The sequence below is a fragment of the Salvelinus sp. IW2-2015 genome, linkage group LG33 (genome assembly GCF_002910315.2).
Source record: "Salvelinus sp. IW2-2015 linkage group LG33, ASM291031v2, whole genome shotgun sequence".
Taxonomy (NCBI): Eukaryota; Metazoa; Chordata; class Actinopteri; order Salmoniformes; family Salmonidae; genus Salvelinus; species Salvelinus sp. IW2-2015.
Window position 1 is genome coordinate 5354016 of NC_036872.1, and position 23934 is coordinate 5377949.

A 23934-nucleotide genomic window follows, 5' to 3' on the forward strand; every position below is an offset into this window, starting at 1 on the left:
AGCTGTGTGTGGCGCCATGTTTGTTGACATTATACAATGCATTCTGGGTAAACGTCTGTCAGACCAAAATGGTTATAATGAGGTGAAGGAATGGTTCACTCATCTTTCGGGTAAACTTCTGGAAGTGAATGAAGGGAAGTGAATGATCGTAGACAACACATTCCCTTCAACATGCATACTACAAACAGACCAAACTCATCTAGTCTCCTCTTATTATCTTTGGTTGATGCAAAAAACAAACATGGCGGCGCGCACAAACTACCCATCGTCGGATTACATTCGATTTCTAGAAAAGGTTTTACTCAATTATTTTGGTCAATGGTGAGCTCACCCATGATGTGATCAATTATAAATAGTAATTGCTATTAGCTCATTCATATTGTTGTTTCTGTCAGCCGAGAGTTATAAATATATGGCCTTCTTTGTTAAGTCAATCTTTCCTCAGTTAGCGCTAGGCAAAATGTAGCCTACATTTTCCGGTTTGTTATGCTATAGCTAATTCTGTGAATTTCTGAACATTGCATCCAAAAATAAACTGGTCACATTCTGGATATAACTTTGTAAGGACTGTGTTTTGCAAAATACTTCCGTGAATAAACAGTGTGGCCAGCTCAAGTGCTGATTGTTGCGTCAATCAAAACTGGACGTGCTAAATAAGCGTTCTAATCACACCAGTTTGCGGTTACGCTCCAGGGACCACTGTAGAATGATCACACACGTTTTTGGTATGTGTAAAAAGGTTGACAAGGCACACCTGTTAATTGAAATGCATTCCAGGTGACTTCCTCATGAAGCTGATTGAGAGAACGCCAAGAGTGTGCAAAGCTGTCATCAATGCAAAGGGTGGCTACTTTGAAGAATCTCAAATATAAAATATATTTTGATTTGTTTTACACTTTTTTGGTTACAACATAATTCCATGTGTTATTTCATAGATTTGATGTCTTCACTATTATTCTGCAATGTAGAAAATAGTAAAAATAAAGAAAAACCCTTGAATGACTAGATGTTTCCAAACGTTTGACTGGTACTGTATGTGTGAAATTAGTTTTGGTTCAGTTTTGAGGCAATTGTCGGGGAATTATCATCTGGGCTCTGCACTTTAAACTGTCGTAAAACGGAGTGGAGCAGGCCCTACTTTTGGGAGAAGGAGGCAAAATGGGGGGAAAACATTCAAAAAAATGACATGCCCCCTTAAAACTGGTTTAACTCCAGTTCTGTTTGCAATATTAAGGTTCTAACAGTGGCAGTGTGTTATATAGACTTATTTAGGAAAAGTCAAGCAGCATACCACCCTGCATACCACTGCTGGTTTCCTTCAGAAGCTATGCAAGGTTGGTCCTGTTCAGTCCCTGGATGGGAGACCAGATGCTGCTGGAAGTGGTGTTGGAGGGCCAGTAGGAGGCACTCTTTCCTCTGGTCTAAAAAATGTCCCAAAGAATATCCCAATGCCCCAGGTCAGTGACACTGCCCTGTGTAGGGTGACGTCTTTCGGATGGGATGTTAAACAGGTGTCCTGACTCTCTGAGGTCATTAAAGATCCCATGGCACTTATTGTAAGAGTAGGAGTGTTAACCCTGTTGTCCTGGCTAAATTCCCAATCTGGCCCTCAAACCATCATGGTCACCTAAGAATCCCCAGTTTACTATTGGCTCATTCATCCCCCTCCTCTCCCCTGAAACTATTCCCCAGGTTGTTGCTGTAAATGAGAATGTGTTCTCAGTCAACTTACCTGGTAAAATAACAGATAAATTAAAAAAAGTGGGGGGTGTGAGTTAAAAATCATGAGCAGTCAAAATGACTGCTTTAGTGGTTCTAGCTAGTATTAACCAGTGGCAAGTATTTATATGAAGGGCAGAATGTGTATGTTTCTTTAAGATCTCTACTTTTCTTCATTTCAATTTATTTTCTAGAAATGTTATCACCGGTATCTGTAAGGTATAATGATGATCATCCAACTTACTGTGTTGGCAGTGGATCCCGTTGAAACCGGTTGGACACTTGCAGACGTAACCTATGAACGTGTCGCCTCTGTAGGTTTCACTGATTTCACATATTCCTCTGTTGTGGCATGGGTTCGGATGGCAAGGTCCTGAGTGTAGAAAAAAAATGGAAGGAGACAAAACAGGGGCAACATTGTCAAATGGTGTTTTGTCCTTATAAGAAGTTAGATTTTTTACAACCAAATCTCTATTTCTGATGTAAATGGAATGTTATAGAAGGGTCCTGAAGCGATGTAGCATGTTTCTGTCTATAACATGAGCTGCTCAGTATCTGTAGACAATCCTTGCCTCCGCAGATTTTTTTAAAGATATAACATTAGCCATGGAGAACTGCAAAAGTGTTGCTACCGCTCTCAACAACATTGTTGCCCTGAATTTAGCAGGCGTAATCAACAATGATCAATGGGAAAAAGTTGTGATGGACTGCACACAGTCAGTGTGAACCGGTGTGACTTGACACAACAGGCCAACCAAGCATTCATCCATGTATACGGGTAAGAGTCTAGCTACATTTCCAGATATCACATTGTACATTTCAAATTTTGTCAGAAAGTTTTTTTATTGCAAGTTAAAGCGTACTGTTAGCTAGCTAGAACATAGCTTGCTGGCTCGCTAGCTAGCATTACGTGTATGATCTGCGTAGTAATATGATTTTCCATTTGCATTGCTATTTGTAGCCTAATGTTAGCTAGCTAGCTGACATTGAACCTAGTTGGCTAGCTTTAACTACCTGCAGATTCATACTACAAATTAATTTAATGCATGATGGCTAGCTATGACAACCCATTTTGTACTCTAGCTATGGGCTGGAATTATGGTTCATTGTTTAGCTAGCTAGCTACATGTCTTAACAAAAGACTCCACTTCGCAAGATGATTACATCTGTCAAGGTTGTGCGCTACTGGTAAGAAGTCAGGTGCTGGAGAGCAGAGAGTTGTGATCAGGCGCACTTTATTTGGCAGAAGCACAAAAGACAGACGCAACTGCTTCAACAACCCCTCCAGCCAATGGCAAAAGTGAATAAGCGCAAAAACACTCACAATTATTCTAATTTATGACAAATAACATACTACGGGTCAACACACGATACCCGGGAACCAGTCTGGCGCATAACACTAAACACATAACAAAACAATTCCACACAAAGACATGGGGGGTAACAGAGGTATATATATGCAGTGTGATTAGGGAATGTAAACCAGGTGTGCGGGGAACAAGACAAAACAAATGGAACAATGAAAAATGGAGCGGCGATGGCTAGAAGGCCGGTGACGTCGATCCCCGAACGCCGCCCGAACAAGGAGGGGAGCTGACTTCGGCGGAAGTCGTGACAACATAACCCATCAGGTTGGCCAGGTATGTCTGAGTGTGATTACGGCCATATATTGTATTTCATCAACATGTGTACATGTCTAGACAATAGTGACCCATTAGCTAGATGTGGCTGGGGGTGGTTATAGCATTTTGCTACTCTGCAAATATGCAAGTTACCATTTAATTGTACTGTTTACACCTTCTGTATCCTGTGCACGTGACAAACAAACTTAGATTTTATTTGATATAGTGTGTGTTTACCAGAGGCGACAATGTGAATAACAACATGATCTGCACCAAAGTCAGAATAAGATATAGGCCGAGGACTAGATAAAGTGTATTTTTACTACCACTTTTGCCACTACAGTACTTTCAGCACTTAAGTCTTCAAATAGTTGGTTGTTTTCTAAACTACCTTACTCACTCTGTTTAGCACATGGCCTCACATGTGAATCATATAGAGATGTGTGGGGCTTAAGAGGGTGTGAACGATGCTGAATGGGTAAAGACAAAGAAGAGCTCTCCAGTAGGTGTTCCAAACAATCAAGGTCCATGTTCTCAAAAGTGTGGTTACAAGTTGATCAATTTTCAAAGCAGAATTACCTAACCATTGTTCCTCAACTTTAGTGCATGACAAACCATTTTGTAGCTCTAAGTCTGTACTTTTATCCAATGTAAAAAACACAATTTCAAAAGTTGCTACATAAGTTTGAATTGAAGTGATGGGTCACAAATGTGAAACCAGTCATAGGGCAGCAAACTGAAGCATATCAAATCAAATCAACTTTTATTTGTTACATGTGCCGAATACAACAGGCGTAGACCTTGTCGTGAAATGCTTACTTACAAGCCCTTAATCAACAATGCAGTTCAAGAATTAGAGTTAAGAAAATAATTACTAAATAAACTCAAGTAAAAACTAAAAAGTAACACAATACATAACAATAACGAGGCTATATACAGGGGGTACCGGTACCCAGTCAATGTGCTGGGGTACAGGTTAGTCGAGGTAGTTTGTAGGTTGGGGTAAAGTGACTATGCATAGATAATAAACAGTGAGTAGCAGCAGTGTAAAAACAAAGGGGGGTCAATGTAAATAGTCCAAGTGGCCATAGACTTGGGGCTCCGGTACCGCTTGCAGTGCGGTAGCAGAGAGAACAGTCTATGATCTGGGCCTTCCTCTGACACCACCTAGTTTATAGGTCCTGGATAGCAGGAAGATTGGCCTCAGTAATGTATTGGGCCATACGCACTACCCTCTGTAGCGCCTTACGGTTGGATGCCGAGCAGTTTCTATACCAGGCAGTGATGCAACCGATCAGGATGCTCTCGATGGTGCAGCTGTAGAACTTTTTAAGGATCTGGGGACGCATGCCAAATCTTTTCAGTCTCCTGAGGGGGACAAGGTGTTGTCGTGCCCTCTTCACAAGTGTCTTGGTGTGTTCAGACCATGATAGTTTGTTGGTGATGTGGAAATCAAATAACTTGAAACTCTCGACCCGCTCCACTACAGCCCTGTCGATGTTAATGGGGGCCTGTTCGGCCCTCCTTTTCCTGTAGTCCACTATCATGTCTTACTTACTCGCACCACACTGCCAGGTCTCTGACCTCCTCCCTATAGGTTGTCTCATCTTTGTTGGTGATAAGGCCCACTGTTGTGTCGTCAGCAAACTTAATGATTGTGTTGTAGTCGTGCTTGGCCATGCAGCCATGCAGGTGAACAGGGAGTACAGGAGGGGACTAAGCATGCATCCCTGAGGGGCCCTGGTTTTGAGGATCAGCATGGCAGATGTGTTGTTGTCTACCCTTACTACCTGGTGGCGGCCCGTCAGGAAGTCCAAGATCCAGTTGCAGAGGAATGACAGGTAGGATATGTGTGCCCACAGTTAAGTATATGACGTTATGTGCCGTTATGCAGAATTTAAACTGTTTGGCTAACAATTTGCAGGGATTAATCTTGGAGATGCAAGTCAAATGAGATGACAAGTCAAATCCGTGCAGTCTGGCTAAATTTAACCTTTGCACTGTATAAAGTTTTGATTTCAGTCCAGATTTATTTTCTAAAAAAAAAATGGTATAATGTTAAATATGAATTAATATTGATCCTGAGGGTGCAAGCAATAGTGGGAATATTTAACGTATTACAAGTTGTTCAATAATTTGGGACATGTACTGTCGCCCACTTCATGGAATCATCATGGAACGCAGACCAAGCCAGGCAGTTTAATCCTGGAGCCTGGCATATAGTTTACTACGACTGGACCGTTGCCATATCAGTTCCAGGATCAGCAAGGATTAGGCAGTGGTGGAAAAGTACCCAATTGTCATACTTAACAAAGAAAAGATACCTTAATAGAAAATGACTCAAGTAAAAGTGAAAGTCACGCAGTGAAATATTACTTGAGTAAAAGTCTAAAAGTATGTGGTTTAAAATATACCTAGATTTCAATAGTAAATGTAATTGCTAAAAATAGTATAAAGTATAAATAATTTCAAATTCCTTACATTATGTAAACCAGACGGGACCATTTTCTTATTTTTTTTATTTACTGTTAGATAGGGGACTACACCACTCAAACATAATTTATAAATGAAGAATGTGTGTTTAGTGAGTCCACCAGATCATCAGTAGGGATGACCAGGGATGTTCTCTTGATAAATGTGTGAGTTGGACCATTTTCCTGTTCTGCTAAGTATTCAAAATGTATCAAGTACTTTTGGGTGTCAGGGAAAATGTAAAAAGTACATTATTTTCTTTAGGAATGCAGTGAAGTAAAAGTACAACTTGTCAAACATATAAAGAGTAAAGTAAAGTAGAGATACCCCAAAACACTTCTTAAGTAGTACTTTAAAGTATTTTTAATTAACTACTTTACATCATTGGGATTAGGGTGTATTTATAGAACTATTGGTCAACCTTTACTAATATAGTTTTCTCTCCTTCCAATATTTAATGGATTGAACAACTGAATGGCAACCTTCAGGATTAATCAAACCAATGTATTTTTTATTCAACAATGTATTTAGTGTGAAAAAGCTCTCCAAAGCAATTTTTTATGATTCCTAAATATGTTCCTAAATAACAATCTACAAGATCAGATACTTTTAATGAAACGGTTTAGAGCCTGACGACCTGCGTGTATTGTGCTCCAGTCCTACCTTTCATAATCAGCAACATACAGGAGGACATTGAAAGCATATCAACTCCTGTAGAGATGGTAGTATGGTCAATGTAAGCAACCCAATTTATGTTCCTCTAACTCCCCTGAATACCACTGTCAATACGACAGCTGTTGTCAGCAGTAATCATGTGCCTATAAACCTGAATTACACTCTTAGCACTGAGACAGTTTTCCCTCGTAGGAAGCCCACTGTGAGAAGTTCACCCTGCACATCAGCTCAAATGTAAATATCACTGTCATGCCTACCTCTGATAAGCTTCCCAGTAAATTATATAAAGGATAATAGTAAAAAGCTTTGGAGCACCTTAAATGAAATTTTTGGCAAAAAGCTAACTCTGCTCCATCCTTCATTGAATCAGATGCCTCTTTCATTATAAAACCTTCTGATATTGCCAAATACTTTGTTGTTTTCATTGGCAAGATTAGCAAATTTAAACATGACAAAATAAATTACTCTGAACTTTCATATGTGTGCATAATATCATATTGTTATGGGCAGTAATTCTGTATATTTTACAGATACTTCACATGCGACTCGTAATAAGACTACACAATTATCCTATTCAAATGTTTATCTGACTCCATAAAGATTATTTAGCAATATGCAAGAAAGGCCATTGTTGAGTTACAGTAATAGGGAATGAAGAAATGTCTGAAATTGAAATTCTAAATCCAAATGTGTTTAATTACTTTGTAAAATGAATGGATTCACATACAAGGCATGAAGCTTAATTACAAGACAATACTGAGATTAACAAAGCATTTTTCTGGGCATGATCAGAGAGAGATCATCGACTGAAAGGCATTGCCCCAAAAAACTAAAAATAAAGATATCAGAAGAGGTGAAAAAATATATTGTTGTCTATCAATAATGACAAGCAACCTGGTACTTGGATGGAAAGTTACTGTGGACGGTAGCATACTATATTGCCACTCCTATTTGCCATCTCTTCAATCTAAGCCTGTAGAAAAGTTTATTCCAATCAGGCAAGAAGCGAATCAAAAGTCATTCCGCTACCCAAAATTAGCAAAGCTCCCGTCACTGGTTCAAACAGCCAACCAATAAGCCTACTACCGACCATCAGGAAACTTTTGGGTATAAAAAATGGTTTGACCAGATAATATGCAATTTCACATTAAACAAATTAGCAATTGACTTTCAGCACGCTTATAGGGAAGGGTTCTCAACATGTACGGCACTGACACAAATGACAGATGATTGGCTGAAAGACATTTATAGTAAGACGATTGTGGGAGCTGTTTTGTTTGACTTCAGTGCAGCTTTTGACATGATCGATCATAGTCTGCTGCTGAAAATGTGAACACTCTCTGTGTGTTATGGCTTTACATCCTCTGGCATATTGTGGATCGAGATTAACCTGTACAATAGAACACAGAGGGTGTTCTTCAACCCTTAGAAACCCGGACCCACATTTCCATGCCTGACAATTGAGCAGTGTTTTGCAATGTTACGTATATCGGGCAAAAAGGGGTGCAAACCACACAATTTCAACAATATTATTTCTGTATTGTGAAGAGCACTAAATAGAAACATTCATCATGAAAGCTAACTCATTATTTCTGAAACCCAAGTTATAAAAGCAGCATCATATACAGTATATTGCACAAGTTGTTTATCTTCAGTGTGTCATTATTTTTGCATTTCTGCATTGCAAAGATTCCACGCATTCCATGGATGAAATACAGTCAGCCAGAGTATACACACAGTGCCTACTCCATGCAAAACTTAACACAAAACTTTTGAGAAAATGGTCATTGTTCAACCAGTCTGAAAATGCATGGCAAATCATACAAGCACAGTGCATATCGCGAATACACTAGTTGCAGTATTCAAAACTCCCGACTCTCATTGATGTCTATTAGATATATAAAATTGTAACTGCAGTGGGCTAAATCGGGGGCACACAGAGTGTTTCTTGGTAATCTTAAACAAATCTACTTTGAAACAAAAGTATACACCTCACACACATGGTTATGGGCTTAAAAAAAGAAGAATATAACATTTTGAGGTTGCATCCCAATATTATTCTTCATATACATGACATAAAATTGAAATACAATACAACCATTTGACATAAAAAAAATCACATTTCCGTGGTTAAAAAAATTGAAATGTTGAATTATTATGAAAAATATGAATAACATTCCACCCATGAGGCCCCTAGAGGGTGATTTAGTCATTTGACTTCAGTAAAGGCTCACTTTTTTGAACATGCAAATAGGGGCCCATAGGCAGTTAACACCCAAATGTTTAAGAAAAAGATCCAGATTCTGAATGTAATTTTTCGTTCCTTGACATGATATGTCAATGTCATTGTAAATTATATAAAGCATAATAAAAGGTGTGGTTTGCATCACTTAACACCTGATGCTACATATACTCAACGTGAATTTTTGGAGTGGCTATATTTCACAGAATTTATTTTCTTCTTCGAAAATTTAGTCAGGCATCTCTGGACATCTAACGAGTATTTAGCATGCGTTGCATTTCAGAAACTCACCTTTTTTACAATGTACAAGACTGTTTCGGAGAAGCAGAACTGCAGTGTTGACAAGCTGCAAAGGTATGCCATTTACACGGACAATTTCTGGTTTGGTAATCATAAAGATTGGGCACCAGTTGGTGGCAAAAGTGTTTATTAGGATCTCATCTAAAAGAAAGTGGAAAGTAGTGTCATTTTATGTTTTGATCACGTACGTACATATACATTACTAGGTGTTTAAAGACACTGTTACGTATATGTGACATTGAACGTAAAGTGGTTAATGAAAGCCTCTCTAACATAAACCAGCATACCTCAGGGTAGCTGTCTTGGCCCTTACTTTTGTATATTTTTTTACTAATGACCTTTCCTCTAGCCTTGAGTAAAGCCTGTGTGTCTATGTACACTTATGACTCAACATAGTACATCTCAGCGACCACAGTAGTGAAATCACAGGAACACTTAACAAAGAGTTGCAGTCAGTTTTAGAATTGGTGGCTAGTAAATATTGTTGGCTAGCAAAATATACAACAAAAATAAAAGCATTGTATTCAGGACAAATCCTTCGCTAAACTTTAAACCTCATCTAAATATTGTAATGAATAATGTGGCAATTGAGCAAGTTGAGGAGACTAAACTGCTTGATGTAACCCTAGAATGCTTGAATGCTTGCCTGGATTTCTTGAATCAGAAATGAACTGAACTGTTGCTCTGATCTGTCCTTTCTCGAGGTAATGGTGGAGACGGTATCTACATGCATGGAAAGGATAATTTGACCAATTGGTGTGGACCTCAAAACCCCCTCTAACCGGCTGAAGAAATGGCGTTCACTATGGCCCTGTCTTGCACCACTTCTATCGAGAGACCTGAGTCTGAGCCAGCAACCGGTGTACAGCATCCAGTTTTTTTCTCTCAGGAGTGAAACAGAAGTCCACGTGGAGTGAGCATGGAGAGAGATCTGTTCCAAAACTTATCTCATATTGCTGGTATACTGGTTGGCAAATGGACAAGATATTTCTGTACTTCATTTTCAATAAATCAGAATTGTTTTTTTCTTCTAAAAACATGTTTTCACTTTGTCATTGTGGGGTACTGTGTGTAGATGAGTGAATAACTAAAGGGGTATGAATACTTTCTGAAGACACTGTATATAAAACACAGCAAAATCATGTTTTTTACTGCGCTGGGCCTTTAAAAATGCAACATTTTCTCTACACTACATTGCAAAATGTGTAGAATTGCAATTCTCTCCGCCGTCAAGAGGCGGACCATTAAAATGTTTCCTGCAAGGTGGGGGGCCCCCCAACCAAATATCGCTTAGGGCCACCAAAAGGCTAGAGCCGGCCCTGCCACGACATCATCTAAATCCAGGGGAGAATTAGCCTTTAGAATGAACAGAGCCTAGCTTATTACTATGTGTTGCTTGCAGTGGCCCGCCATTGGATATGAATTTCAAATGAGGGTAACACAGTCAAGCCCATTCCGCCTCGGCCCTGTATCAGTAATAAAAAGACTGGTGGCTAATTAGTTGAACAGAGGAAAGTATAATAGCTTTCACAAAGGCCCCGCTCTCTGAGGGGGAGAGGGTGACAGGTGTCACAACTGTTTTGACGTGACAATCTATAACGGCACAAAGGAACACTGACAGCCTCTCTAATAGAGAATGCATCCCTTCTCAAAGTGCAGCCACATCGGAGAGAAAGAGGTAAAGAGAGAGAGAGAGAGTGAGAGAGAGAGGCAGAGAAAAGTGGCTGTCTATATTTGCACAGGGTCCTTTGAGACGTCAACCTGATGAAACAGTCTTTGTCCTACGACGTTGTTCTCTTTGCTGTTGGTGTGTGTGTTGATAAGAGGTTGGGGGCTTTGCTGTGTAAATGTCAGCCGCTGTAGTCTTGTAGGAGCCAGCCCATGGGCCGTGATTGATGTGGGCCGCATTACGGCCTGCACGGGCTCCACAATTTCCTTTCGGGCTGCAAACAGAGCCCAATCAATCAACGGTGAAAACCTGAAAAGTGGTTAAACAGACACAAGTGTCCTGTTTCCTCTTAGATCAATCACCAAAAGTTGACATTTTTGGTGTGTCGGGTACAGTAAAGCCCCTAAATCCTACAGTGCAGCTTTTAGCTCATTCCGATGCTGAAAAGATTGTATATTTACAAAGATACATTTTATTTGGCCCGAGGGATAAACCATGTACATTAAATACTGCAATCTAAACTCTTCAGTCAACTCATACAGACCATGCACCATTAAGCTGAATAATGATATTTGAGTGTAGCCATTTTGCCGTACATGATTATGTAACAGAGATTTTCTTCTGTGGTTGTTCTTGATATTGTATTATTCTCACCAGTTGTCACCGTTATAGTGCAATTCATGTATTGTTTAGTGTTGTGTTGTGTAGTGGCTTTGCTGGTATGTATCCCACTTTTTTATTTTATTAGCCCCAACAAGATTTACATGCAAAAAAAAAAAACACAAATATAGTGCACTGGGCCTTTACTAGTCCTCTATTAGCGGACCGATATAGCCATCTGTGGTGTGGGCAAAACATATTTTTTTTCAGCATCACCGCATAGTCAATTTACAGACATAAGCAATTTACAGACATAAGCAATACAATGTCATTTGTGTCTTTGCCACGTGCATGCATTCATGGGTGTTCAATTAAGATTTTCCAATAGAGAGCATCTGCTCTATACGTATACTTGGTGAGCTGGTAGAGGGGATATAACGTTGCCCTGATTATGTCACTTCCTTGTATTTAACACTGCTTCTTCAGCCTGTTGGTTTCCCTGGTTCACAAGCTCATGGTTACTACACCCACCCTTTACAGTGCACTCTGATAGCAACTGTCATGGATCCACAAAGGGACAGCAGCCTTCTCAGCAGGCTACATCCCTTTATGTTTTTAGTAAGTCCTTTCCTCTTTACCTTTCTATTTTTATGTGTTCTTGCACCCTGTCATGACAAAATGGATCAGACGCATTGACATTTGACAATGACAGCCAAATGTACTTCCAAAATCAGACAGTATAAAGGATCATCAGAGATGTAAGATGGAATGGTTTGAGACTCCGGCGTGTCAAATATATCTCCCAGGGGGGTCAAGACGAAGTTCACCTCTCAAGACGTTGACAGAAGAGGAAGAGAAGGGAAGAGCAGTAAGATCAGACTAAATGCCATGGAAAGTACTTCCTGTTCTGACAATCTGAGCCAATCAGATCAAATAAGGCCTGAGCCAATCAGGTGAACTGTTCCAGACTGGGGTGGTCAACGAAAGTTCGCTGGCATAGTTCTCTCCATAAGATAGTAAGGCATTCACTGATTCACTTATTATTGGCAATTTACTAGTCCTGTTTACCCAGCTCGTAATGGAATGGAACGAAGCCTGTGCTTCATTCGACAAAGATTTTGTGAACCAGTCAAACTCATATGACTGCATGGAAATTCGTCAAGCACATTTCTCAAACGAAAGAAAGTATTGGAAGAAAAGAAACAACAAAGAGACACATAGAGGGTTCTAAGTAGATCCATACACCGTTTTGTGTGGAATTAGGGGTAGGCACAACTCGTCCCATGAATATATCCTAAAATTTAAGAATTTAGCTTCTGGATAACATTCTGGATAACATAGAAAACTTTTTATAGATCATAATTTTGATATGCTTGAACATCAATCAAATATATCAAAGTGACCAAGAGGGATTATTTCGTCCAGCGAAAAACAGAGGAGGAGAAACACCCTTCCAATCAAACAAAACAATGGAAGAAGAGGTGGTTACAACAATGTCTAAAAAGGACAATGCATTGCTGGCAAGCTTGATCTATTGCTCGGAGTAAAGGAGGACATTGAGGTCCTCAGGGTAGGAATGGATTACAGCAACAAAATAATGGAAGAAATTAGGTCTGAAAACCAATGTTTGAAAGCGACAGTAGACTACCTACAATCAACGACGGAGACACTCCTGAGTGATAACACAAAAATTAAAGGGGAGCTATTTAAAATGCAGAAGCATGAGTAAAAAATATTGTCATTATGGGAGATAAAGAGACTGAAAATAGAACTATCTGGCAACCGATGAAAAGTTGAATGATTTCATGAAACATAATCTTAAAATGACCAACGCACAGGTAGATAAGATTGATTTCCAAAGGGCGCATCATTTTGGCGTGTTCCCTAGAAACCCTGACCCATTGTTGCTAGACTGTCGCATTACAAGATGAAGGTGGCTGTGTTGAAAAGGGGTAGGGAGTTGAAGGGCACACCATTCTCTATCAACAAACAACTCCCCCATGAAATAAAAGAGAGACGACGTATCCTTTATCCCATTTTCAAAAACATAGAGCAGAGAACCAGAATTTTGCTCTTAGTATTAGATAAGCTGTACATAAACAACCAGCTCTTCAGGAACTCAAAGGTTACTATGTGGCTGTGAGTGATTCTGGCTTGCTAAGCTAGTTCCCAATACACAGCATTATGCCACACTACACATTACCACTCTTTTTCTTTATCATCAACTTTTTGAAAATAACTGTTGTTCCTTTTTGGCTCCATCAGGCTACTAGGCCTTGAAAAATACATAACGGGTGAGGTGCCCTTACGGTCCTATAAACTCTTTTTGGTATAGCTTATTTTTGTGCTTCTGGACTCTTGAACTATGCAAATGAAAACGAGTGATTATAGGCAAACTGTTTTACATGATTGCACTGGCATTAAAATGTTAAATGAATGGTTTGGTATTTAGGCCTATTCTTCTTTTTGATCTAAGATGAATGTAGGGAAGTGTCAGTCTACTCTTGCTCCTCCTCTCCAGAGTTCGACATCGTCGGTTTACTAACCTCCAGTCCTGGTAACCCTTTATTATGCGCACCTGAACCTGATCATCAGGCACACCTGAGCCTTTTAACTTCACTGATTACTCCCTCTATATATAGCACTATGTTGTTATTTCCATCAGGAATATTTGACTCTATTTCTATGTTAAGACACATTCCTTTTTTTTGTATCGTTACGTGGTCGTTTATATTAAACTCCCCAACTGCACCTGCTTCCTGAATCCCTGCATCTCTGTTACAGGAAGTCTGAACATTGTTATATTGTGGATACTCTCCTAGCGGATCTGAATCAGAACTAATAGTATTGATAGAGATTATTATTGACTACTTTAAGAAGGTTACAATAAGATATAACCTGTAAATGATTCAATGTTGCTCAAACGCACATCGAAAATCGGTTAGGCCTATGGTCGCCAGGGTTGGTTGAATCCGCCTGCTCGAGGCTGGTAAATTAACACTTGTTCACTCTAATGGCAGGTTAAATTAAGTTGGTTAAGCCAACAGTAACTGGTTTAAGAAAGTACATATTAAACCAGTACTTTTCCATGGGGTCAGACATGTTGATCTTTATTTTATTTTTAGGGTGAATATCAGCTTTAATATTGCAGAAAGATTGAAGCTTCCGTCAATGTAATTGTCTGCATCATTTCCAATCCCCCATATATGTTTTTTTAAATATAAATATATACACATACAAACATACATATATACATACAGTACCAGTCAAGTATGGACACAACTACTCATTCCAGGGTTTTTCTTCATTTTTTACTATTTTCTACATTATGGAATCATGTAGTAACCAAAAAATTGTTCAACAAATCAATATATAAGTTATATTTGACATTCTTCAAAGTTGCCACCCTTCGCCTTGATGTATATATTTGCATATACTGTATATGCAACTTTTCAGGGAAGTCAGGAACCAATATACACAGTCAGTTCTTCAAACAGAAATGTGCATCCTGTAGCACTAATTCCAAAAAGTTTTGGGACACTGTAAAGTCAATGGAGAATAAGATAACCTCCTCCCAGCTGCAAACTGCACTGAGGCTAGGAAACACTGTCACCACTGATAAATCTACGATAATCAAAAATTTCAATAAGCATTTTTCTACGGCTGGCCATGCTTTCCACCTGGCTACCCCTACCCGGTCAACAGCTCTGCACCCCCCACAGCAACTCGCCCAAGCCTCCCCCATTTCTCCTTCACCCAAATCCAGGTAAATGCCGATCTGAAAGAGCAGCAAAATTAAAGAGCTGAAAGGCGGGGATGACCAGTGAAATATACATTTGAAGTTGGAAGTTTACATACACTTAGGTTAGGTCATTAAAACTAGTTTTTCAACAGCTCCACATATTTGTTGTTAACAATCTATGGTTTTGGCAAGTCGGTTAGGACATCAACTTTGTGCATGAAACAAGTAATTTTTCCAACAATTGTTTACAGACAGATTATTTCACTTATAATTCACTGTAACAATTCCATTGGGTCAAAAGTTACATACACTAAGTTGACTGTCCCGTCAAACAGCTTGGAACATTTCAGAAACTTATGTCATGACTTTAGAAGATTCTGATAGACTAATTGACATCATTTGAGTCAATTGGATGTATTTCAAGGCATACCTTCAAGCTCAGTGCCTCTTTGCTTGACATCATAGGTAAATCACAAGAAATCAGCCAAGACCTCAGAAAAAAAGTTGAAGACCTCCACAAGTCTGGTTCATCCTTGGGAGCAATTTCCAAACGCCTGAAGGTACCACGTTCATCTGTACAAACAATAGTACGCAAGTATAAACACCATGGGACCACGCAGCTGTCATACCACTCAGGAAGAAGACGATGTACTGTCTCCTAGAGATGAACGTACTTTGGTGCGAAAAGTGCAAATCAATCCCAGAACAACAGCAAAGGACCTTGTGAAGATGCTGGAGGAAACAGGTACAGAAGTATTTATATCCACAGTAAAACAAGTCCTATATCGTAATATAACCTGAAAGGTCGCTCAGCAAGGAAGAAGCCACTGCTCCAAAACCACCATAAAAAAGCCAGACGACGGTTTGGAACTGCACATGGGGAAATCGTACGTTTTGGAGAAATGTCCTCTGGTCTGATGAAACAAAAATAGAACTGTCTGGCCATAATGACCATCGTTATGTTTGGAGGAAAAAGGGGGAGACTTGCAAGCCGAAGAACTCCATCCCAACCGTGAAGCACGGGGGTGGCAGCATCATGTTGTGCGGGTGCTTTGCTGCAGCAGGGACTGGTGCACTTCACAAAATAGATGGCATCATGAAGGAGTAAAATTATGTGAATATATTGATGCAACATCTCAAGACATCAGTCAGGAAGTTAAAGCTTGGTCGCAAATGGGTCTTCCAAATTTACAATGACCCCAAGTATACTGCCAAAGTTGTGGCAAAATAGCTTAAGGACAACAAACTCAAGGTATTGGAGTGGCCATCACAAAGCCCTGACCTCAATCCTGTAGAACATTTGTGGGCAGAGCTGAAAAAGTATGTGCCGAGCAAGGAGGCCTAAAAATCTGACTCAGTTACACCAGCTCTGTCAGGAGGAAGTGAGCCAAAATTCACCGAATTTATTGTGGGAAGCTTGTGGAAGGCTACACGAAACGTTTGAACCATTGAACAACAACACTTAGGTTTTTACTTCCAGTTTATACACACTATATACCTTTTATGGACACAAAGTATTATACAATAGTTATATTCTGTTTGTTTTTAGTCCTGTCCTTCCGCTACCCTCAACCATCTATTTCTGATGTCCATCCAGTTTGATTTCTATTTGCTATACATATTTTTTTACTCTGGCGTTTCACAAAAGTTCTGAACCTATATACAGACCAAGTATATTTTACATGTGTTATCTTGTTGTTATTAGTCCCACCCTTTAGCTCCATTGAACTCCTCCCATCTATCTCTCAACAGCATCCATTTTGGATTTATATTTGCCATATAGTTTTCAACTTTGCTGTGAGGCTTCAACTGTGTTGATTTGTTTTGTCTACGCTATATCTTTCTCTCTCCACATTTTGTAAAACATCCTAAGCGTTGGAACAGCAACACTGGTGCAAAAGGGGATGTCCTGGAATAATACTTTATTTAGATCTAAAGTTTAAATGTGACTCGTTTCAGGAAACTAGGCAGATGTCTTACGTCACTACTTCACAGGAGTGGCATTTGAACTTTAAAAAAAAATTCCACAGAATTGCCTTCTGGAACGTCATTTTCATGTGCCTTAATAACAAACTTGTATTAAATCCATAAATAGATGTAGATGTAAGATGTAACAACAAAATAAAAATGTTTAAAAAAGTGTATTTTTGTCGTCCGAAGTGGACCCATATTCATCAATTTATAAGTTTGTGATTTTTTGCCATTTTCTTTCATTCAATATGAACAGGGAATGGATCCACACAAGCTTACCCTAATAGGATCTTAATATTCACAGAATAAGCCCTAGCTGACTCCTCTTACGTACATCTGTGCAGCACACAGACATGGCTACTTTCTTAACAGTTAATTATTAATAAGGACCAGGCTTCATGTTAGCGCTGCTTCTGACAACACATGCATTAGAAATAAATCAGCACGTACTTCTGTGTGTAAGAGTGATCTGTTCAACATCAGCAACATGTTCAAATACTGTTTTAAATAGTGTAGTAGACTGCATGTCGAGGATCATACTGCGAATCTGCAGTAAGGCAAAATTATCATTCAGTCGATCCAGGATTCTGAAATTATACAATCTTTTTTTGCAAAATCTACAATTACCTGCATATTATGAAGGGGCTTGCAAATTTTACAAATCACTGCACTATTTCCACATAAGAGTCAAATCATTGCAATATTATCGCATAAAACTGAACAATCAGCGTAATACAAAAAGAGGGCTTGCAATTTCAACCAATCACTGCAAATTTACCGCATAATTTGGTTCAATCAAGCCACACGTCCGCAAACATTTTCCCTCGTCAGCACATTTTCACGACAAATTGGACAAAATCATTGCATATTGCCATGTAAAATGTCAGGATTTCTGCAGTAAAATGAAGTATTTTGGTCTGCAAATATCACACAAAAAATCATGCAAAATCATAGAGGGACTGTAGTGTTAGTGCGTACAGGGTCTTCCTCCCACACTTGAATTCTCAACAGGATGAAAATTCATGGTGTTATCGCACAGATTATTTGCGGATTGAAAGAGAATGGCTATTTTAGGAGCACCATTATGCATACTGTAAACAGCTCGCAATGTGCAAGAAAGCACGCAGAATGTACCGTAATGGTGAGGAAGTTTTAGCATGTCATAGACTGAGTGGGCCACGTCTCAGAGTTGATGTGAAGCACAGAAATGCTGCAGAAGGCTCATATATTAAGTGCCACTTTCCCCCGAAAGTCTAGTATGTTGTTACATAATGGCCGATCAGTGCCCATTAAACCTGCAACTCTACTTCACATTCACGAAAAGAGCCGTAGATATATTATTAATGTATTACACAAGTTTATGGTGACTAATAAGGCCCTCACAGGTGAAAGAATGGATGCTCCCTTACCACATATTAAAAATCCATATCAAATTCATCATTAATTAAAACCAGCAAAGGGGTAGTGCCGTAAATAAAAGTAATGTGCGTCTTGTATCCAGTAAAGAGAAGTGATAAGACTTGATGTTCATAAAATTGCAGATCATTTCTTAAGATGAAGGGGATTGTTACGCAAATGTGTCAAACTTGGTTTTATTAATCACTGCTTCATATTAAAAATTTAGCAATACTATATCTTTATGTGGTTTTGTAGGATCTAAGGTAGGCCAAAAACATACAGTATACTGTACATTTACCCAGTTTCTCTTTCACCATGGGGTCAGGCACCATTTTGTTTTTTAACAAGCACAGGATTCTCTCCACTTATTTATATACACTGAGTGTACAAAAACATTAGGGGCACCTTCAAGTTCCTTGGTGTCCACATCACCAACTAACGAACATTGTCCAAGCACAACAAGACAGTCGTGACGAGTGCACGAAAAAAAACTATTCCTCTCAGGAGACTGAAAAGATTTGGCATGGTTCTTCAGATCCTCAAAAGGTTCTACAGCTGCACCATCGAGAGCATCCGGACTGGTTGCATCACTGCCTGGTATTGCAACTGCTCGACCTCCGACCGTAAGGCACTACAGAGGGTAGTGCAAACGGCCCAGTACATCACTGGGGCCAAGTTTCCTGCCATCCAGGACCTCTATACCAGGCGACGCAAGAGGAAGGACTCCAGCCACCCTAGTAATAGACTGTTCTCTCTGCTACCACACGGCAAGCGGTACCGAAGCGCCAAGTCTAGGTCCAAGAGGCTTCTAAACAACTTCTACCCTCAAACCATAAGACTTCTGAACACCTAATCAAATGGCTACCCAGACTATTTGAATTGACCCCCCCCCCCATCTTTTACACCACTGCTACCTTCATGTACAACTAACCGGTGCCCCGCACACTGACTCTGTACCGGTACCCCCCTAAATATAGTATTGCTATTGTTATTTTACTGCTGCTCTTTAATTACTTGTTACTTTTATTTATTGTTCTTATCCATATTTTTTTTTTTTTTTTTAAGTGCATTGTTGGTTAGGGGCTCGTAAGTAAGCATTTCACTGTAAGGTCTACATCTATTGTTTTTGCCGCATGTGACTAATAAAATTTGATTTGATTTCACCTTCCTAATATTGAGTGGCACTCCCTTTTGCCCTCAGAACAGCTTCAATTCGTCAGCTGTTAAAGAACAGAGTCAAATGAAGGCCGTGTTCCATTGATGTCACACTTACATATCTTCTATATTTGAGAGATGTCTACAAACAGCACATACAGTGCATTCAGAAAGTATTCAGACACCTTTGCTTTTTCCACAGTGACATTACAGCCTTATTCTAAAATGGATTAAATAAAAAAAATACTCATCAATCTACACACAATACCCAATAATGACGAAGCGAAAACAAGTTTAGAAATTATTGCTAATTTATAAAAAATTTAAAAATGAAATTCCTTATTTACATAAGAATGGAAGAAGTTTGGAATCACTAAGACACAGCCTAGAGTTGGCCGCTCGGCCAAACCGAGCCATCGTGGGAGAAGGGCCTTGGTCAGGGAGGTGACCAAGAACCCGATGGTCACTCTGACAGAACTCCAGAGTTTCTCTGTGGAGATGGGAGAACCTTCTAGAAGGACAACCATCTCTGCAGCACTTGACCAATCAGACTTTTATGGTAGAGTGGCCAGACGAAAGCCACTCCTCAGTAAAAGGCACATGACAGCTCAGTTGGTTTGCCAAAAGGCACCTAATGGACTCTCAGACCATGATAAACAAGATTCTCTGGTCTGATGAAACCAAGAATCAACTCTTTGGCCTGAATGCCAAGCGTCACGTCTGGAGGAAACCTGGTACCATCCATACGGTGAATCATGGTGGTTGCAGCATCATGCTGTATGGATGTTTTTTAGCAGCAGGGACTGGGAGACTAGTCAGGATCAAGGGAAATGAACAGAGAGATCCTTGATGAAAACCTGCTTCAGAGCTCTCAGGACCTCAGACTGGGGCAAATGTTCACCTTCCAACAGGACAACAAGCCAAGACAACGCAGGAGTGGTTTCGGGACAAGTCTCTGAATGTCCTTGAGTGGCCCATCCAAAGCCCGGACTGGAACCTGATCGAACATCTGGAGAGACCTGCAAATAGCTGTTCAGGGACGCTCCCCATCCAACCTGACAGAGCTTGAAAGGATCTGCAGAGAATAATGGGAGCTTGTAGAGTCATAACCAAAAAGACTCTAGGCTGTAATTGCTGCCAAAGGTGCTAAAACCAAGTACTGTGTAAAGGGTCTGAATACTTATGTAAATGTGATATTTCAGGTTTGTATTTGTAATAAAAACCTCTTTTTGCTTTGTCATTATGGGGTCATTATTGTGTGTAGATAAAAAAAAATATGGAAAAAGTCAAGGGGTCTGAATACTTTCCGAATGCACTATATCATCTACTCATGGCTCCCGAGTGGTACAGCGGTCTAAGGCACTGCATCTCAGTGCTAGAGGTGTCACTACAGAACCTGGTCCAATCCCGGGCTGTATCTCAACCGGCTGTCATCAGGAGTCCCATAGGGAGGCGCACAATTGGCCCAGCGTCGTCCGGGTTAGGGGAGGGATTTGCCAGGGTAGGCCGTCATTGCAAAATAAGATTTTGTTCTTAACTGACTTGTCTTGTAAAATAAAGGTTAAATAAAAATAATTTAAAAAATTCCAGGTGGAGACTACTAAGCAGAGAAGTGTGTGTCTGCCTGCTTGTGTGCATGTTTGTGCATGCATGAGGGAATAACTGAAATGGCATCACTCTATACTACATGTGTTTTGTCTTACATATTGTTTACATTTTTTCATTCGCAAACTCAGAGCTTGTGATATGGGATGCCACATGGAGAAGATGTATTTTGCTATGGGGAAAAAACAGCTGTTTTATCCCTAAAAAATATCAAACAACATGTCAAAAATATGAACAGTCCCAGATTAAGCCGTATACTTGAACAAGAAAGAGGAAAATCATTGTAACCATGTAAAGAAGGAGATGGGATTGAGAAGACTTCATGACCATGAATATATAAAGGCTGTTTTCTAGAGAGCCAGCAATGCAGTGTGTTGGCCACAGTTGAATATGTCAAATCCATCTAAATGCATGGATTCAGGAATTCATTTGCATTCCAATTGAACAATTCCAAATAAAACTGACTGGAAGTGAAATGGAATTGACCCCAACAATACATAGGATCATCTATCTAACTATTAACATCAGGGTGATATCTAAGAGATGTGAAGTTCCTGTATACCCAAAGTAGTCCTATTACAACCAGAAAAAATAACAACCGAGATAACACTGAACTCGCTCAACCCTTACCGAAAAGTCACATGTGGAAAATCATTTGAAACCATGTGGTTTTGTAACACTTCACATGTGGATCGTTTACACATGATTTTTAACAGGCGATGCCCTGCAAACAAAAATGAGTCATTAGGATGTCGCCGGAACTTCATGAGTCTTTTCAACTCACGTATTTGACACACTTGATTACATTGTGTGTGTTTATTTATACAGTAATTATTATTGAATATGTCCTCACCTGGGATTTGAACTCACAACCTCTCGTTTCACAGCATTCAGAGCTTCCTGCTACGCCACCATGTCTGTGTCAATAATGGATTACACCTGTATTCCTACCCTTGGACTTCAAATTTAATCTCAACTTTGTTAAAAATACACTCAAGAACAACTATTATATTTATCATAGTGATTCAGGAGTAACATTAAAACAGAATAATATGCCCCTTCAACATTAGACAACTATACAGATTGCTGAAACTAAAATAGCATTGCAGATGGCACTCTTTTGCTAAGTGCAGAGTTGTATTAAAGGTAATCTGCAGGGAACTTCTGAGAATGCTCCAGACTTTGTGGCACAGCAGAATGATGAGTGTACCCCACATCTAGAGGCTGTGAGGTCAAATCTCATGTCAAATGTAATAATATTGATTAAATATGTTTACACTATTTTAGCTGAGCACTGTACCACTTACCTTAAAACCCCCATACCATGTCATTGCTTCCCTTTAAAAAAAACACGCACAATGTGCAGTTTCACATGTGGAAATCTGATTTTCAAATGTGAAATAGCTGTTTTCACATGTTGAGCTGAAATTTTCACAAGCAAAAACAAAGGAGACGTCAGTTGTTCACATGTGAAACCATATGTTCACATGTATTACATTTAGAGTATATGTGTTAACACAACCTTTTCACATGTGAGGAGAATAAACTATTTTCACCTCACATGTGAATTGCAGATTTGCATGGGAAATTTGCATTTTCACATGCAAAAAACTTTCACGTGAAAACCTAGCTCTTACATGTGGAATTTCATTTGCAGTGTCGCATGTGAAAACCTTTCAAATGTTATTACGTTTAGTTTCATGGTATCACATGTAAAAAATGTGCATCCTGATGTTGTCACATTTATTTCACATGAGATCATGTTTTCACGTTCTCAAATGTTTTCACATGTGTAGTTTCATGTTATCACATGGTGCTTTTATATTTTGTCATATGTTATCACATTACAGTTTTTTTCAATTGCAAACAAGCATCGGTCAATACTGAAGCCACTTTTTCAAAACTCTTCACATAGTCTGCATTACCAACATGCATCTTGGCCAAACCGTTAATCTCACCTCCAAAACCAAAACACTTCATACATGTCTCAAAATAAGCTTGTTTGACCATAACACTGGCCACGACTCTCACTCAGAAAGCGTACATTGTCACTCATAACACATCGACCTGAAAAACACTGACAACAGGGAACATTACATAAATGATGAACTGTTCTCTTTGAAGTTTGAAGGATTTTTCACATAAATCAGTATTTCATTGTAGAATAAGAATAACACCTTTTCACTTTATTGACTGTACTAAAGTATATGTTGCCAGAATGAAATCAGAAAAACACCAATTTGCTTCAATAGCCTTTATTTTTTTCTATATCTCTGCATTTAGTAATTTACTTGTGAAAAATAAAAAGTTGAAACAAAAAACGAATTCCTGAAATTCCAGGGCTGCAATAATAATAATTTAAAAAAACATCAACATGTATAGCATAATCACTCATTCTGTACAGTACTGTGGGGGTTCTAGTTCTGCCTCTCTCCTGCATTTGGCCACAAGTTCTCATCAACATCTCATGTCTTCTCTGGTGATGCATCTTGGAAAGTGTCTTCTGGAATGTCTAATCCAACCCCGGCAGTCTTCAGGAGAAGAGTCTCCACACCCCACATTCATGGCCTCCAGTAAGGACATCTGGTCATGTGGATGGTGGTCATAAACCTTCCACCTCCACGCAGAGAAAAACTCCTCTATGGGTTTTGGGAAGGGGGAGTATGGAGGCAGGAATAGTACTGACATCCTGGGATGTGCAGCAAACCAGTCTTTGACTACAACAACAAAGGTAGGGGAGTTTCTTGCCCCTCTCTCCTCCGCT

At 39.5% G+C, this 23934-nt stretch overlaps 1 protein-coding gene across 3 annotated transcripts in view; it reads right to left on the bottom strand.

Moving 5' to 3' along the window:
- Nucleotides 1–23934, bottom strand: part of LOC111957881 (EGF-like repeat and discoidin I-like domain-containing protein 3) — a 367729-nt gene that overhangs the window by 259773 nt on the left and 84022 nt on the right. For all 3 annotated transcript variants that reach the window (XM_023978947.2, XM_023978946.2, XM_023978945.2), the window contains one exon: nucleotides 1964–2092. In XM_023978947.2, coding sequence (XP_023834715.1) covers nucleotides 1964–2092 — 129 coding nt within the window. The remainder of the gene's footprint in view (nucleotides 1–1963; nucleotides 2093–23934) is intronic.